At 46.7% G+C, this 16,230-nt stretch overlaps 2 protein-coding genes across 3 annotated transcripts in view; one reads left to right on the top strand and one right to left on the bottom strand.

Annotated features, from left to right (window-relative positions):
* The window catches only part of LOC116461075 (putative uncharacterized protein SCP2D1-AS1), a 29,197-nt gene that overhangs the window by 3,616 nt on the left and 9,351 nt on the right, over positions 1–16,230 (bottom strand). For both annotated transcript variants that reach the window (XM_032142514.1, XM_032142515.1), the window contains exon 2: positions 14,195–14,277. In XM_032142514.1, coding sequence (XP_031998405.1) covers positions 14,195–14,277 — 83 coding nt within the window. The remainder of the gene's footprint in view (positions 1–14,194; positions 14,278–16,230) is intronic.
* On the top strand, positions 773–1,370 carry SCP2D1 (SCP2 sterol binding domain containing 1). The gene has a single exon (XM_032142512.2). The coding sequence runs from the start codon at positions 806–808 to the stop codon at positions 1,274–1,276; it is 471 nt and encodes a 156-aa protein (XP_031998403.1). The 5' UTR covers positions 773–805; the 3' UTR covers positions 1,277–1,370.

Genomic DNA, 16,230 nt, shown 5'->3' with positions numbered 1-16,230 from the left:
AGGAGGCGGAGGCTGCAGTGAGCAGAGATCGTGCCACTGTACTCCAGCCTGGGTGACAGAGCAAGAACTTGTCTCAAAAAAAAAAAAAAGTACCTATGACAGAGGGTTGTAATGAGAGTTAAATGTGTTAATACATGTGTAGTACCTAGAACTCTGCACCTTGGCCCAGAGTAAAGGCTATACTGTTATGTGTAATTATCAGAGGAGACTGGCAGCATCTTCTGGTCTTAGGGACATTTAATCTCTCTGTGTGTGTCTCACTGTGCTTCTGGAAAGTTTCTGATGCAGGCCCCTGGACTGATTTCTTCTCCAATCAATTACTCTGGCCTAAAAGCATTTCCCTTTCTACCAGCAGCCAGATAAAGCCAAATTCAGCACCAGGATCTGTAGTATTACCTTAAGTATTACCCAGTTTTAGAGGAATAAGAATAACTCTGTCTCACGTAGGGTTTCACTGAGGAGATGTCTGCATTGGAAAGACAGAGCCCATGTCACTAAAGAAGCTTCTGGGGCCAGTTTCCCTTATCCCCATTGCAGCCTGCAGACCTTTTGGGCTTACAGGACCAACATCCCTCACTGGTTTGGGAGGGGCGTGTGGGTGTGGATCTGCCTCACAAGGGCCTGTCTGAGCCCTTATCTGAGGTCACATGTTAGCACTTTTTTGGCCAATAAGACTGTAGCACACACACCAGCTTCAGTCCCCACTTGGCCTTACCTTTGATGTCACAATCTGACCTGTAGGTATTAATCTGGTCACAGCTGCTCACAGACCAGATGGCAAGGTCCAGGGGACTAGCATAGGAAGATGTGGAAGAGAAGTGACCATCAACCCAAGATCAAAGCAGAGGATGGACCTCCGGCGGGCCAGTTCGAGGTTCTGGGTTCAGTTCCAGAACCTGCCATGCCACGTCCTCTAGAGCTGTCAGAATTTGAGAGCTTCCCAGTGTTTGAGGACATTAGGCTTCACATCAGGGAAGTGGGAGCTCAACTGGTCAAGAAAGTCAATGCCATCTTTCAGCTGGACATCACCAAAGATGGGAAGACCATTTTGCGGTGGACCATTGATCTGAAGAATGGTTCTGGGGACATGTATCCGGGACCTGCCAGGCTCCCAGCAGACACTGTCTTTACAATCCCGGAGCCCATCTTTATGGAGCTGGTTTTGGGCAAAATGAACCCACAGAAGGCTTTCCTTGCTGGCAAGTTCAAAGTGAGTGGCAAGGTTCTGCTTAGCCAGAAGCTGGAAAGGGTTTTCAAAGACTGGGCTAAATTTTAAGCCTGCAAAAATACCAAGGAAGAACTTCTCTTCGATGATAATGTCGAGTGGAAATCATGCTTAATCTGAAGATTAAAGTAAAAAGTATCCAATATTTTTATTCAAATTCTTCCTATTCGAGTTTAATTGATTTTCCTGCTGATGGGTAAATTTTCAGGGAGGGTTCTGAAGCAGTAAAAAGTGTTGTAGTGCATCAGTTAGAATCTTTGTCTTTTTCTTTTTTTAGCTCCATTTATGCCCTTTATGCTCCATTTATGCCAGGGTGAGAGCCACGTGTAGAGAAATGGGTGATTATGATCATTGCAATTAAATACTCCAATGATTGTGTTCTTGAGACATTTTTCCTTTTCTAAAAAAGTTTGATGTTTTGGGGAAAGAAGTGATAACCATCATTGCAGAGAGTACATTCCGCATGGTAACTTCATTCCATGAGGAAACTTTACTATGAGACTGTGGGGTGCTAAGGGAATTGGGCACCACAGGTCTGTGGGTGGAACCCAGGCAATAGAGGGGATGGTGCTGTTGGTGTATTATAATTTCTGATGGTTTCAATTCCAAGAAACTTGAAGGGCTTGGGGGGTGTTCTAGGCCAGTGGTTCTTAACTGGAGCATGCATCAGAATCACCAGAAAGGTTGGTTAAAGTCTGGATTGCTGGGCTCCATCTCGGAGCTTCTACTCAGGAGATCTGGGCTGGAGAGAATGCACATTTCTAACAAGTTCCCAGGGGATGCTGATGGCACCACCCTTAGAGAATTCCAGCTCTGCTTCACTTCATGCCAAAGCTCTCAGTATTGACTATAACTATTCTATTCTAGGCCAATGAGATGGTGCCATTAGTTAAAGGATCTCCCAGAGACAGACCCCACAGCCCTCTGTGGGCCATTTATAAAGCATCCATGCTGTCAGGAGCTTGTGCGTTGAACATTTTACAAAATCAGAGGGCAGCCTGGGAGATTTCCCTTCCAGAAGCTCCCTTCACATGTTGTCTGGGAGGATAGGATGAAGTCCGATGCAGCTGATGCAACCTCCTTGTGGGTGAGTCTATGTGTGTTCTTGGTTCACATGTGGTTTGTGTGTACCTTTAACTTGTGGGCTAAATATAGACAGTGTGGACACTCTGAAACCTAGAGGAAAGTTTCATCACAACTGCCATGCTCAAACACCTACACAGTGTGGACACTCTGAAACCTGGGTGGAAGTTTCATCATAACTGCCATGCTCAAATACATGCCTACCAAATAATCCCGCCATTCTGTTCTTGGGTATTTTCTTAAGAGAAAAGAAAGCATATGTACAAGCATAAAATAAACACTCGCATGCATGTGAATGTTCATGGCAGCTGTGTTGGGAGTAGTCCTAAACTGGAAATAAGCCACATGTTCATCAATAGGTGAATGGGTGGACAAATTGTGCCGTGTCATACCATGGAATATTACTTAGCCATGAAAAGGAAGAAATGATTGGCATATACACAAACAACAATGTGGATAAATGGCAAAATAATTATGCTGAGTGAAAGAAGCCAGAGAGGACTGAGCACATACTATGATTTGATTTGTATTAAATGCTAGAAAATATAAACTGTAGTGACAGAAAAAAAAAGGCAGTGGTTGCCAAGAGACAGGAGCATGGGGAAATGGGGAAGGATGGGCGGATTATGACAAATGTCATGAGGAAACTTGGGGGTAGTGGGTATATTCATTATCTTAATTGTGGTGATGTTTTCCCAAGTCAAAACATCACCTGTGCACTGCATATAAACACATGCAGCTTATTGTGTGTCATATAAGCTAATCAGGTTGTTTTTCAGAACCTGCCACCCTCCCTTAGAAGTAAGGCTTTTGTGTGGCTGTGTTCCTGAAGAGGAAGGATCAGCAACTCTCCCCTTCTCTCAGCGAGATGAGCCCTCTCACCTCATCTTGGTCCAGTGTTCAGCTCCTGACTATTTGGATGGCTCTGCAGAGGCCTTCCTCCATTTCATAGTAGAGAAAGGCAGAGTGAGAACTTGTTGCTTACGAAATATCATCCTCTCTGTGGGAAAGGAAGAGACCATTTGTCCGGAGAGTGCTCTACTCCACAGTTAGACATTGCTAAGGGGATGGGCACAGACTTAGGGCACATCCTGGCTGCTTCTCTCAGGTGCGTCATTAGGGGTGATCTGCCTCTTGTCCCTGTCAGTGCCTCCAGCCTGTGAATGTCTCAGAGACTTCCAGTGGATTCTGAGCTCCGTTGTGAGCACTCAGCTCCACTGGCCCAGGCCACTCCCATTCAACCATGTTTGAGTGTCAGGCATGGGGCTGGTGTTTGGGGTGCCATTGTGCCACATTCCTTTTTTCTTCTTCTTTTTTTTTTTTTTTTTTGCGACGAAGTCTCACTCTTGTCCCCCAGGCTGGAGTGCAATGGAACGATATCCGCTCACCGTAACCTCTGCCTCCCAGGTTCAAGCAATTCTCCTGCCTCAGCCTCCCGAGTAGCTGGGATCACAGGCCCCTGCCACCATGCCCAGCTAATTTTTGTATTTTTAGTAGAGACGGGGTTTCACCATGTTGGCCAGGCTGGTCTGGAACTCCTGACCTCAGCTGATCCGCCCACCTCAGCCTCCCAAAGTGCTGGGATTACAGGTGTGAGCCATTGTGCTCAGCTGTGCCACGTTCCTTTTTAAGGGAAGTGGCTCACTTAAGCCCCGCTACCTGGGAGTCCTGCTCATACCATGTGTTAATTGTTTGGCCCTGAGATGGGAGTTGCTTAGAGATAGGAGAGTAGGCAGAGGGGTTATGCAGGCTCATGCCTGGGCTGGCATCTGACCTATGACCTATTCTGACTTGGGACAAAAAAAGTGACCTGAGCTAACTCGATTCCTTTCTCAAGAATTTGGAACTGGGAAAGTGAGAGCCTGAGCTACAAGCAAGCAGTGAGAATGGAATCGGAGAGGCTGGGATGCAGGGGGTGAGGAAGGGGCTGTGAGGAAGGGCAGCCATGGGGCAGGGGCTGGAGAGATGGAGGGGCAGGAGCCTGGAGTAGGGAGAGAAAGGTGGTCAAAAAGCGAGGAGTGGGAAGCCCAGGCCTCGGAAACGTGACCGCAAACCCCTTTCAATCTCAAGAAAACGTTCAATGCTGGATGCCACGTGAAGCTGCTGGAAGGACTCAGATTCTGGAATCAGAAGGGGAATTTTGAGCCCAGCATCACCATTTTACAGCTGCCTGACCACAGGTGGGTACTGAATTGCCTCTTGCCCAAGCTTCCTCATCTGTAAACGGGACCAGGAGCCCTCGTGACAGTGGATTGCTGGGGAGCCCTCATTCGGGCGGCCCAGCAGAGCCCCTGGCTGGAAGTGGGCTTCCCGTGCATGTGAGTCCCCTTCTCCACTGGGTAAGGGGAAGGGCAGGCACTTAGTCTGGCTCCCCACTGCCTCTAGGGACTTTCCTGCTTTTTCTCCTATACTCGGCTGGTGCCCTAGAAGGTCACGTGCGGCTCAAAACACACATCTGTGTTTTGTTTGGTCTTTGCAAGGTGGGCCAACACAGTGTTAGTAAAGTTTGAATTAGGACATTGTATATAAAAAGTTGGATTTCTGTATTCTCTTTGAAAATTGGGTCATTTGGATACACTGAGCCTGTATTCCTGCCAGGCAACGGCTGCGGGTGTGGAGCGGGTGGGCTCTCCAGGCAGACCCAGGCACCACTCCTCCCCGCTTGGCCTCCCTGGCTCCAAGGCTCAGTGGTGGTGGCTGCAGTTTCCTTGGGCTGGGCCAGCCTTGCAGGGCCCCTGTGGGGATTTGTGCTCATGACCATGGTTCCCTACCATACATGGTCTTACTCTTTGCCTGTCAGTGTTCTATGGCTGTGTAACAGATTACCACACATTAAGTGGCTTAAAACAACACCCATTCATTAACTCACAGCTTCTGGAAGCCAGAAGTCCAGGCAGGCTGGGCTGTCGTCTCAGCTCCCATCGCTGACCTTAAGGTATTGGCCACTCTGGGCTCTTCTCTTGGGGCTTGAGGGGAGACTCTTCTCCAAGCTCATTCAGGTTGTGGCAGAATTCACCTTCTTGTGGTGATAGGACTGTTTCCTATCAGCTGGGAATGCTTTCAGCAACTTGAGGCTGGCCACGTGGCTCCTCCATCTGCAAAGCCAGCAACGGTGTGTCGAGCCCTTCTCAGGCTTTGAATCTCTCTGAATTCTTCTGTCTTCATCTTCTGCCTCTTCGTGAAAGGACTCATGTGATTATACTGGGCCACTCAGATAATTCATAGTAAGCTCCCTATCTTAACGTGAATTTATTAGTAACCTTAATTATGTCTGCAAAATTCCTTCTGCCATGTGAGGTAATGCTGTGGAGTGAATGTGTCACCCCAGATTCATATGTCAAAACCTTGAACCTCAATGTGATGGTATTTGGAGGTGGCGCCTTTGGGAAGTAATTTGGGTTAGATGAGGTCACAAGAGTGGTTCCCCCATGATAAGATTAGTGTCTGTATTAGTCTGTTGTCACATTGCTATATGAAAAACCTGAGGCTGGGTAATTTATAAAGGAAGAGGTTTAATTGGCTCATGGTTCTTCAGGCTGTATAGGAAGCATGATGCTGGCATCTGCTCAGCTTCTGAGGAGGTATCAGGAAACTTACAGTCATGGCAGAAGGTAAAGGGGGAGTAGCACTTCACATGGCCAAAGAAGGAGCAAGGATTGGGGAGGGGAGGTTCTACACACTTTAAAACAACCAGATCTTGTGAGAGCTCCATCAAAAGAACAGCACCAAGGGGATGGCACTAAGCCATTCGTGAAGGAGCCACTCCCATGACACAATCACCTCCCACCTGGCCCCACCTGCAACACTGGGGATTCCAGTTTGACATGAGAGTCGGTGAGAACACAGAACCAAACCATATCAGTGTTTTTATAAGAGGAAGAGACCAGAGCACTCGTTCTCTGTCTCTTTTTCTCTTTCTCTCTCTCTCTCTCTGTTCCCCCCTCTCTCCTTCTTATTCTCTCTGCCAATGAGGATGTAGCAAGTAGGTGACCATCTGTACACCAGGAAGAGGGCCTTCACCAGACTGGCACCCTGATCTTGGACTTACCAGCTTCCAGTGATGAGAAATAAAAGTCTGTTGTTTAAGCCGCCTGTCTATGATACTTTGTGATAGAGCCCACACTAAGACAAATAATGTATTCATGGGTGTGACATCTCATCCTAGCCACAGTCCTGAAGACTGAGGTGTAGATCTTCTTGCAGGCATGATCCTACCAACTCCCCCTCCACCTACCAACTCCTCCTCCACCATCTACGTTCCATGCACGTTCTCCAGGAAACTGCCCTGATTGAGCTGCTGTCTTTCTCTCCCACAATTTGTATACCTCTCCTTTTTCCAGCTCTGTGTTCTGCCTTTGTATGGGTGTGGTCCTATTTGGGCCACACAAATGCCCTGGCTTATCTGGGACATTCCCAGTTTGCCCTGCAATCTTGATGCTCAGTTGGTGGAATCTCCTTCTTCAGAAGAGGCGCAGTTTGGTGGATGACAGGTGACATGCCTCCCTCTGACCTCTCAGGACCTGTAAGTCTTGAAGGCAGAGATCAGTCAGGACCCTTGCATGTTTTCACTTTGTTTCGTTCTCTCAATCCCTGGCACCTACACTAGATTCTCAAAATATTTGTTGAATGAATAGACAAAAGCCTGAAATTAGAAAAAATGCATGTGGAAAAAAATCAAAATAATAGAAAAGGGTATATAGAGAAAAATCAGTTCTTCGTATTCCTCCTGACCCCTTTCCCCAATTTTCTCCCCCAAAGGCACGTACAGCTACCAGCTTCTTGTGTTTTCTTGCAGATATGTGCACACAAGCATCACTGTTCATGTTGTACGTGTCCCACCTCTCTTTGTTGTTTTTTATTTTTTCACAGGGGTGGAAGCCAACCCCAAATGTGATTCTCCACCTTGTGTTTTGAACATAGATCTCTCCTTCAAGTAATGCCCTCCTGAAGAGTCAGAGGTTGACTTGACTTGCCCACCTGAAACTTTTCTCACATTTGGCCATGCTCTGTAGGAAAAATCTCACAAGGGGCAGCTTTACATTTGAAGGGTGCATCATGAATCTCTCTTCCTTGGAGGCGGGATTTATTCTTCCTTGTTGTGTGAGCAAGCAGTCCTGCCAGTCTTCAGTATCCCAGGAGCCAGGAGCTAAGCTGAGATACTGAAGGGACAGGAGAAGGTGGGGGTCGGAGTGCCTGAGCCCATCGCATCTCCTGACTCCCCTGTCCTTGTGGGCTTCTATCTGTTCATGGCCCGGCAGAGAGTGCTATGATGTGAGGGGCCCCAGACCCTGCCAGGCATGAGGTTCTTTCCCTCTAGGACCCTAAGAGTTGCCTGATCTGGGACAGAGTCCTTGCTCTAAATTGGGACTCAACAGAGAGAACTACAGAATTAGTTCTTTCTGCCACCATCAGAAATTGGGATAGGAGAGCGGAAGGCTCACAGTTGGATCCTAGGTTTCCTAACAAGAATCTTGAGTTTATCTACAACCAGGAATATTCCATTCATTTGCCTGAAGGAGGCAGAAAACCTATTCTGAAGAAGGATTTTTATTACTTTTCTGTTAGAGGTTCAGGAAACCCTTTTCTGGGAAACTGTCACCCCCCTGACCCCCCAACAGTTTTATGTAGGTGTCAATAAAACCCATAAAACCCACACTTACCTATCTTTCTATTTCTCTGCCAAAGGGTGGGAGGAGGGAAATCAGGCCCAAGTGATGACCATGGACACCTGGTGGTGAAGTGAAGGGCTCCTTCCAGGGACAGCTTGGAGGTGATAGTGTGTCAGCTTATATGCTGGGCATCCTTGGAAAGTAGTCCTTCATTCTCTGTTTCTAACCTGCTTCACACCTTCCAAGGGACCTGCATCACTGAGTCAGTAGATGGTACATGGGAAGCTCTCATTGAGCACGAGACCCAGGCACCATAAGAACCTTATGCCATCTAGAATTGAAATGTTACCATTTCGTTGGTTGAACAGTTCATTCATTTAGCTGTTGATTGTGCATCTTCTGTGTGCCAGGCTCTGTGCTAAGCATTGGGATGCAATGGTGAATGGAGCCCCTTCCTTCCACCCAAGGAGATGACCATTGGAAGATAATCCTGACAGCAGGAATCTGAGGCTCAGAGATTAAAGGCACATCTAGGCAAGGCTGCTAGAAGGGTTTACTGCAGAGTTTGGGCTAAAAGAGCTACCCCAGAGATCCCACCTCTTTTGTCTCTGAACAGGATTAGATGTGCACTGTGCCCTAGGAAGGATGGAGCAAATGGCTCACGGCCCCTGTGGGAGTCTCAGTGAGATGTGCCTGGCTGCCTGGAGAACAGAATGAGATTCTGGATCCTAGGGCAACTCTTAGGGACCTCACGATTTTGCAGATGATTTTTTCCATTCTCCAAACAAGAAACGGGGAAGTAGGACTGTCTCAGCTCCCATGAGTGGATCTGTTCACATGTGTTTTGGCACAAGTTCCAGGACAGCACCACCAAAGAGGGCAAGGTTTTTATTCTGGAGGTTTTAAGTTAGGGAAGATCTTGGATATTTAGCTGTAAATTGCCAGTTTCTTCTGTTCACTAACTGACTGAGCAATTAATCTATTTGCGTAAAAAGTATTTTTTGAGCACTCATGATGTCTTAGGAGTTAATTACTTTTGGCAGGGCTGATAGTAAGCTGGGATATATGAGGCCAGAATTGGTTCCGATTGGTCAAACACCATTCTGGCTTTCAGTGACCCATTCTGATGGGTTTTTTTCCTTTGCCATATGGTTATGAAACATTCTGGAAATCACTCCTGGTTTGAGGAGCTGGTGGCAAGCAAGCTGAGGTTTCTTTTCTCCTGGAGCTTGTATTTCCAGATAGGGGTTATGGGTGGGTTGTGGGGAGACAAGCAATATAGACAGCAAACAAATAACCAGAGAAGACACTTGAGAAAGGAAGGGAATGTGGCTAAGGGGACCTGGGTGGCCAGGGAAGGCCTCTCTGAGAAGGGGCTTCCTGAACCTCACACTCTAGTGGCAGGCCCTGGGGCAAAGATGCAACTGTCAGCTGTGGATTTGTGTGGTGATTCCAGGAAATATCCCTTGGGGAGTGGGGCAGTGGGACAGGGAGGGAAGGAAGGTGATACAGGGCATATTATTGAGCAGGTCATTGTTGAGGGGCTCAACCCCACAGAGCAGTTCAGGGAGACAGGGTAGAACAGCCCTCAGTGTTGTCCAGCCCAAGGAAAGAGGGAGTTGCAGAATTTTTAAACTAATTCCCATCGGTCTTTGGTTGAGGGCTTGTGATGGTAAATACTGAGTGTCAACTTGATTGGATTGAGGGATACCAAGTATTAATCCTGGGTGTGTCTGTGTGGGTGTTGCTAAAAGAGATTAACATTTTTTTTTTTTTTTGAGACGGAGTCTCGCTCTATCACCCAGGCTGGAGTGCAGTGGCGCAATCTCGGCTCACTGCAAGCTCTGCCTCCCGGGTTCACGCCATTCTGCTGCCTCAGCCTCTCCGAGTAGCTGGGACTACAGGCGCCCGCCACCACGCCCGGCTAATTTTTTTGTATTTTTAGTAGAGACGGGGTTTCACTGTGGTCTCGAGCTCCTGACCTCGTGATCCGCCCGCCTCGGCCTCCCAAAGTGCTGGGATTACAAGCGTGAGCCACCGCGCCCGGCCGATTAACATTTGAGTCAGTGGGCTGGGGAAGGCAGATCCACTCTTCACCTGGTGAGCATAATCTAATCAGCTTCCAGCCAATATAAAGCAGACAGAAAAACGTGAAAAGGAGGGACGGGCCTAGCCTCCCAGGCTACATCTTTCTCCTGTGTTGGATGCTTCCTGCCCTCGAACATCAGACTCCAAGTTCTTCAGTTTTGGGACTGAGACTGGCTATCCTTGCTTTGCAGCTTGCAGACAGCCTATTGTGGGACCTTGTAATCATGTAAGTTAATACTTAGTAAACTCATATACTCATATTGAGATATAGAGATATCAATAAAAACATATATATATCCTATTAGTTCTGTCCCTCTCAGAGAACCGTGACTAATACAGGGCTGCTCCTGGGACAGAGGTTTTTGATTCCCTGGGTCTGAGCATTTGAGAGAAAGCCCTCCAGCAGTTGGAAGTCAGGTGCAGCAGACTCTGATATGAGGTCCGGGAAGGATCAGAGCAAGTGCTGAGTCCTGGCGATCTCCAGCAGCGCTTGCATTTGAAGGGGCACCAGGACATGGCAGTTAGAACTCGAACTCTGGAAGCAGACTGCCTTGGGCTGGATCTTGCCCCACTGGCCAAGTTGCTTTTATTTACTTTATTGTTTTATTTATTTTTTATTTTATTTTGAGATGGAGTCTTGTTCTGTCACCCAGGCTGGACTGCAGTGGCATAATCTCTACTCACTGCCACTTCTGCCTCCCGGGTTCAAGTGATTCTCCTGCCTCAGCCTTCTAAAGGACTACAGGTGTGCACCACCACACCCAGATAATTTTTGTATTTTTAGTAGAGACTGGTTTTGTCATGTTGTCCAGGGTGGTCCCGAACTCCTGACCTCAGGTGATCCACCTGCCTCACCTCCCAAAGTGCTGGGATTACAGGCATGAGCCACTGCACCCAGCCTATTTACTTATTTTTTAATGCATTTTTAAAATTGAAGAATAACTTACATAGGAAGAAGGCTACACATTCTAAGTGTGCAGCTAACAAACTTCCCCAAATGGAAAACACTCGTGTAACCAACACAACATCTGGCTCAAGAAATAAGGCATGACTGGCACCCCAGGAATCCTCACTCACAGCCCCTTCTAGTTACTGTTGCCTCAAGGATAACCACTATTTTGACTCTAATGCCATAGACTTTAGTTTTGCCTACTTTTGTGCTTTATATAAATGGGACCATGCACTGCACACTCCGCTGTGTCTGGCGCCTTCCATTCAGAATTCTGTGTCTGAGATCCATCCACACTGTTGTGCACAGTTACTGCTCATTTGTTTTATTGCTGAGTGGTGTTCCATTGTATTTGATTGTTTCCAGTTTAGGGTGATTTTAAATAGCGTTGCTGTGAGCCCTCTTGTATACCTATGGGAACAGGAAGTCTCATTTTACCACTTAATATTAGTTAGTGTCTTATCCCAGTTTGCAGTGGCAGCTACAGTGTGGTATTTTGCACACAGCTGGTGCTTTATAAATGTTTGTGGCCTGAATCGAGAGGCAGGGCAAGTCCAGAGGTAGAGAAACAGGTCTTGCTGGGATTTGGCGTCTGGGTCACTGGGCCTCTGACCTCCTCCATGACCCTAGACTTTGGGCCCCACTTGCTGGGTTTCAGAGGGAAACTGACAGCCACAGGGCAGAGGAGACAAAAAGAAAGTCTCCCAGGTGTGCCGTTAACATGCGCAGCGCTTAACCGTGTTGGGAACTACCCCCAGATGACAGCTGAGAATCCTCATTGACTTTTCTTTGAAGGAAAAAAAATTCTTCCAGACCTGTAACTAGGCTAATCACAAGAAACATCTGTGACCTCCTAAAAATATCTGCTTGGTACCATTTTGTAGAGCATAATATTTATATAGCCCAGCAGTGTAATTAAATTGATGTTTAGTTAACTCTTGGAAACAGCTGAAGGCTCCCAAAGCCCAGGATGAGATCTGCAGGCTGCCCTGGAATGGGCTAGAAAGGGGCCCTGGGAGGTGTTCCCGCAGGCTCTTGGTGGGGGGTCCTGGAGTGGCCACAGAGATTGGGGGGGCCTGAGGAACTGAGGAACATGCTGTGTTGAGGGACTGTGTGGCTCACTCAGGGGCAGCTGGATTCTAGTTATTTCTATATTTCTGTCCAGCAGCCTCTGGAACGTCATTTCCTGCTGAGGAAAGGTTTTCTCTTAAAGGACTAATCAGAAAGTGCTCTGTCTCAAAGCGCCTTTGCTGTTGTTTTGTAGCCTGAGGAGATGAAGTGGGGTAATGGAGGGTTTCATGCTTGTTCCTGGAGAACTGCTCGTATTGGTGGGGATCTCAGCCGGCAGGGAGTGGAGCCCGTGTTTTCTCTTACTCCTCATCAATCAAGAAAACAGCAAAGCTGAAGCGAGTTTTTTCTTTTTTGGAAAAAAAAAAATTCAACTTTTATTTTAGATTCAGATGTGCATTTTTGTTACCTGGGCATATTGCGTGATGCTGAGGCTTGTGGACGACTGATCCCGTCTCCAGGTACTAAGCATAGTTTTTAGGCAAAGGGGCTCCATAGCTTTTCAGCTGGGCAAGTTTCTCACTGGAGCCCCCCAAGGCCTGCAAAGCAGGACTGGAGCCTATTGCGGGCAGGGCCTGGTGTGGGGTCTCCTCTGAAGCCTTGAGATGCCATAAAAACATCAGGCCTTTACAGGGGTGCCTCCAGAGTGCGGTTAGGGGTGGGATTCAGAAGGGCCTCCGGGCAGCTTGAGAAGTCTGGAGTTGGGAAGGCAGTCCAGGGACAGTACGTCCCGTTTTGGCCATCCTCTTTTTTTGGAATTCTGCTCTTTGCATGAGGAAAAGGGAAAACCCATTGATGTTTTGAGCCCATAAGCATTCCTTTATTCATTCATTCTGTGATAATTACCAAGCAACTACTACCTAATATACCTTCTTGGTCCTGTGCTGAGAGTACGGGATGCAAGGCTGAGCAAAATGGACACCTCCTGATATGGTTTGGCTGTGTCCCCACCGAAATCTCATCTTGAATTGTAGTTCCCATAATCCCCACGTGTGGTGGGAGGGACCTTGTGCGAGGTAACTGAATCATGAGGGTGGGTTCGCCCATGCTATCCTCATGATAGTGAGTAAGTTCTCATGAGATCTGATGGTTTTATAAGGGGCTTCCTCCTTCACTTGGCTCTCATTCTTCTCCTTTGTGCTGCCATGTGAAGAAGGACATGTTTACTGTCCCTTCTGCCATTGTTTTGCTTCCTGAGGCCTTGCCACCCCTGTGAAACTGAGTCAATTAAACCTCTTTCCTTTTTAAATTACTCGGTCCCAGGCAGTTCTTTCTAGCAGCATAAGAATGGAGTAATACACCTCCGATCCTCAGGGAACTCCCAGTGTGGTGCCTGGCTACACACACAGTGAGGGCTCAGGAGGGAAAGCTGAGGGGCTCTTCATAGACTTGGTAGGGGCTTAGGACAGACTTCCTGAGGAACAAGATCAGAGGAATGAGTGAGAGGTCCCTGAGATAGGGCAGAGATGAGACCGTTCCAGGCAGAGGAAACAGCATGTGCAAATGCCCTGTGGCTCACAGAGCACGATGAGTTCCAGGAACAGAACAAGACCAGTGAAGATGGAGAAAGGGGGTCAGTGGCAGAAGGTTGGAGCCTGGGGCCTGGCTTTGTAGACTGAAGCCAGAACTCTGGTGGTCATCCTTACATGATCTGAGACCTGGAACCACCTGCTGTGGTGTGGACTCCATGCTGGCCTTATTTTATTCTGGAAAAGAAAGTTGGGGTGGGCAATGGCACCCTTAAGGCTGGAGTTGCCAGAAAGATTTAGGTTTTCTCCCTATCTTGAAGTGTGTAACCCCAGACTCCTCCAAGCCCTGATGGTGACCATCAAGATGGAGGTGGCTCTATGACATCACTGAAGAGACAGTGAACAAGGACCTAAACCCAAACCCAGCTCCATGAAATTGAGGACTTCATCTCAGTGTCTGTCCAAGCCACAGCCTAATAGGCCCTTAAACAGACTCAGAGGGAGAAACGGCCCAGGGAAGAAGGAAAGCCACCACTTGCATTTCCCAGTGGCACTGCCTTTTATTCCAAGTCTAAAGTTATCCCAAGGCCACACATATGTGGACAGGGGATGGTGTGCTTGGGTGGGCTGGTGGTGTGGCGCCATGGGAAGTGGTTTGGAGGATGAGAGAATGTGGTGCCCAGATCCACAATGCCATCCTTACCTCTCCAATGGGCTCTTGTGGGACCCCTCCACAATGAAGGGATGACTCCAGATGGTCTCTGTTTCCCTTGGATATTTATAATCCTAACAGATCGGTATTTAAAAGTTAATGAAGAAAAGGAAAGTTAGCTCATCGATAACAATAAAAGGTGATGTTTTGGGCACATTTGTCTATGTTCCTGGCATTGCATTCAGGGCTTAACATGTATCATCTTATTTCTTGTCACCACTACTTCTGAAATTAGCTCCATTTCCACTGGGAGGGTGAAAACTTGCTGAGGTTTTGGCCTTAGAAAGGTGGTGGTGCTTCCCCCTACTTCCAACCCATGTAATTAAAAATCTAAAAAATAAAACTATGCTAAACCATAAATCAAGTGCAAGATAGATTAACCAAGCTCTGGGTGTTTCTCCACAATGACTAGTTTGATGTGTATTTTGAAACATTATTGTACATAAGTGTGGTTATTTTTATGTAAATTTGAATTATATGATTCTGAAATAGTTTAATATAAAATAAAAATAAAGTCTCACTTTACAACCCAAATATGAAATAGAATACCAAGAGACTGAAGAGAGTTGGGAATCTCATAATTTCAAGGGCCTTAAGATAGACTGGTTTGTGAGCTTTGTTGAAACTTGTCCAAGATGGGGCTGCTCTCAGCTGGTAAAATGGAAACCCATCATGCTTTGTGTTGTTACTATGGAAAGGTTGGTCTGGGCTTCAGTGAGCTGGGATTTACATGAGGTCTTCAGGAAAGTATCTCTCTAATAAATAAAACTTCCATATAGCAAATTATGTTGGAAAAAAAATCCCTCAGTGCCTTTGAATTGTGTGTGGCCGCAGTAGGTACTTTCTCTGCCTACTGGGTCACTTAGGGGAAGAGAAGTTAAGTGACTTGCATAACAGCAGAAGGTCATGGTGGAGCTGAGGTTTGGAAATGGGTCTGCTTGGTTCCTGGTGTCTTGTTGAGAGAGATCTAGTGTCCCTGACCTCCTCTTTAAATTACTAAAAAAAAAAATCAAAGAGCTAGACAGGGCTTTGAAACTCATTTAATCCAGGGCATGTGTTTTAGAGATGAATGAACTCAAATCGAGAGAAGAAAAACTGAATGACGTAAAACCATGGTTACTGTGCTTTGGTTGGCTTCACCAGTTTTCCAGGGAAGCTCTTGAAAGAGGCTGAGCTCTACTTCAAGCTGGTTCTTAGCCTCGCTGTGTGGTCACCAGGAGGCTACTTGCCCTTTCTTGGTTCAAGCCCCGCCTCTCAGGGAATCAGGTGGGTTGGATTAGGTGTACTCTCCCATTCCTTCAAGCTTGAGAGCTCTCTATCTCTGATTCCAGCCTCTTCTCATTGATTGAGTTACTTCCCATTGTCTCCTGGGGATAAAACTGGGGTGTGGTAAGCGGAGGCCCCATAAGAAATGGGGTGGCATAAATGAACTAAGAATATAGAGGCAATAATTTTTCCAAGGAAAATTTATTTGGTAAAGAGAAAATAAAATTTCTTTCCTTTTTTTTTTTTTAAATTTTATTTTATTTGTTTATTTTTTTTATTATACTTTAGGTTTTAGGGTACATGTGCATAATGTGCAGGTTTGTTACATATGTATCCATGTCCCATGTTGATTTCCTGCACCCATTAACTCATCATTTAGCATTAGGTATATCTCCTAATGCTGTCCCTCCCCTCTCCCCCAACCCCACAACAGTCCCCGGAGTGTGATGTTCCCCTTCCTGTGTCCATGAGTTCTCATTGTTCAATTCCCACCTATGAGTGAGAACATGCGGTGTTTGGTTTTTTGTCCTTGTGATAGTTTACTGAGAATGATGTTTTCCAGTTTCATCCATGTCCCTACAAAGGACACGAACTCATCATTTTTTATGGCTGCATAGTATTCCATGGTGTATATGTGCCACATTTTCTTAATCCAGTCTATCGTTGTTGGACATTTGGGTTGGTTCCAACTCTTTGCTATTGTGAATAGTGCCACAATAAACATACGTGTGCATGTGTCTTTATAGCAGCATGATTTATAG

Source organism: Hylobates moloch, unplaced genomic scaffold (genome assembly GCF_009828535.3).
Source record: "Hylobates moloch isolate HMO894 unplaced genomic scaffold, HMol_V3 SCAFFOLD_21, whole genome shotgun sequence".
Taxonomy (NCBI): domain Eukaryota; kingdom Metazoa; phylum Chordata; class Mammalia; order Primates; family Hylobatidae; genus Hylobates; species Hylobates moloch.
The sequence above is the reverse complement of the archived record's forward strand: the minus strand, read 5'-3'. Positions and strand labels throughout refer to the sequence as shown.

Excerpts from the sequence above, each read along its gene's own strand:
- SCP2D1 (XM_032142512.2), top strand. The coding sequence starts at position 806 with ATGTGGAAGAGAAGTGACCATCAACCCAAGATCAAAGCAGAGGATGGA.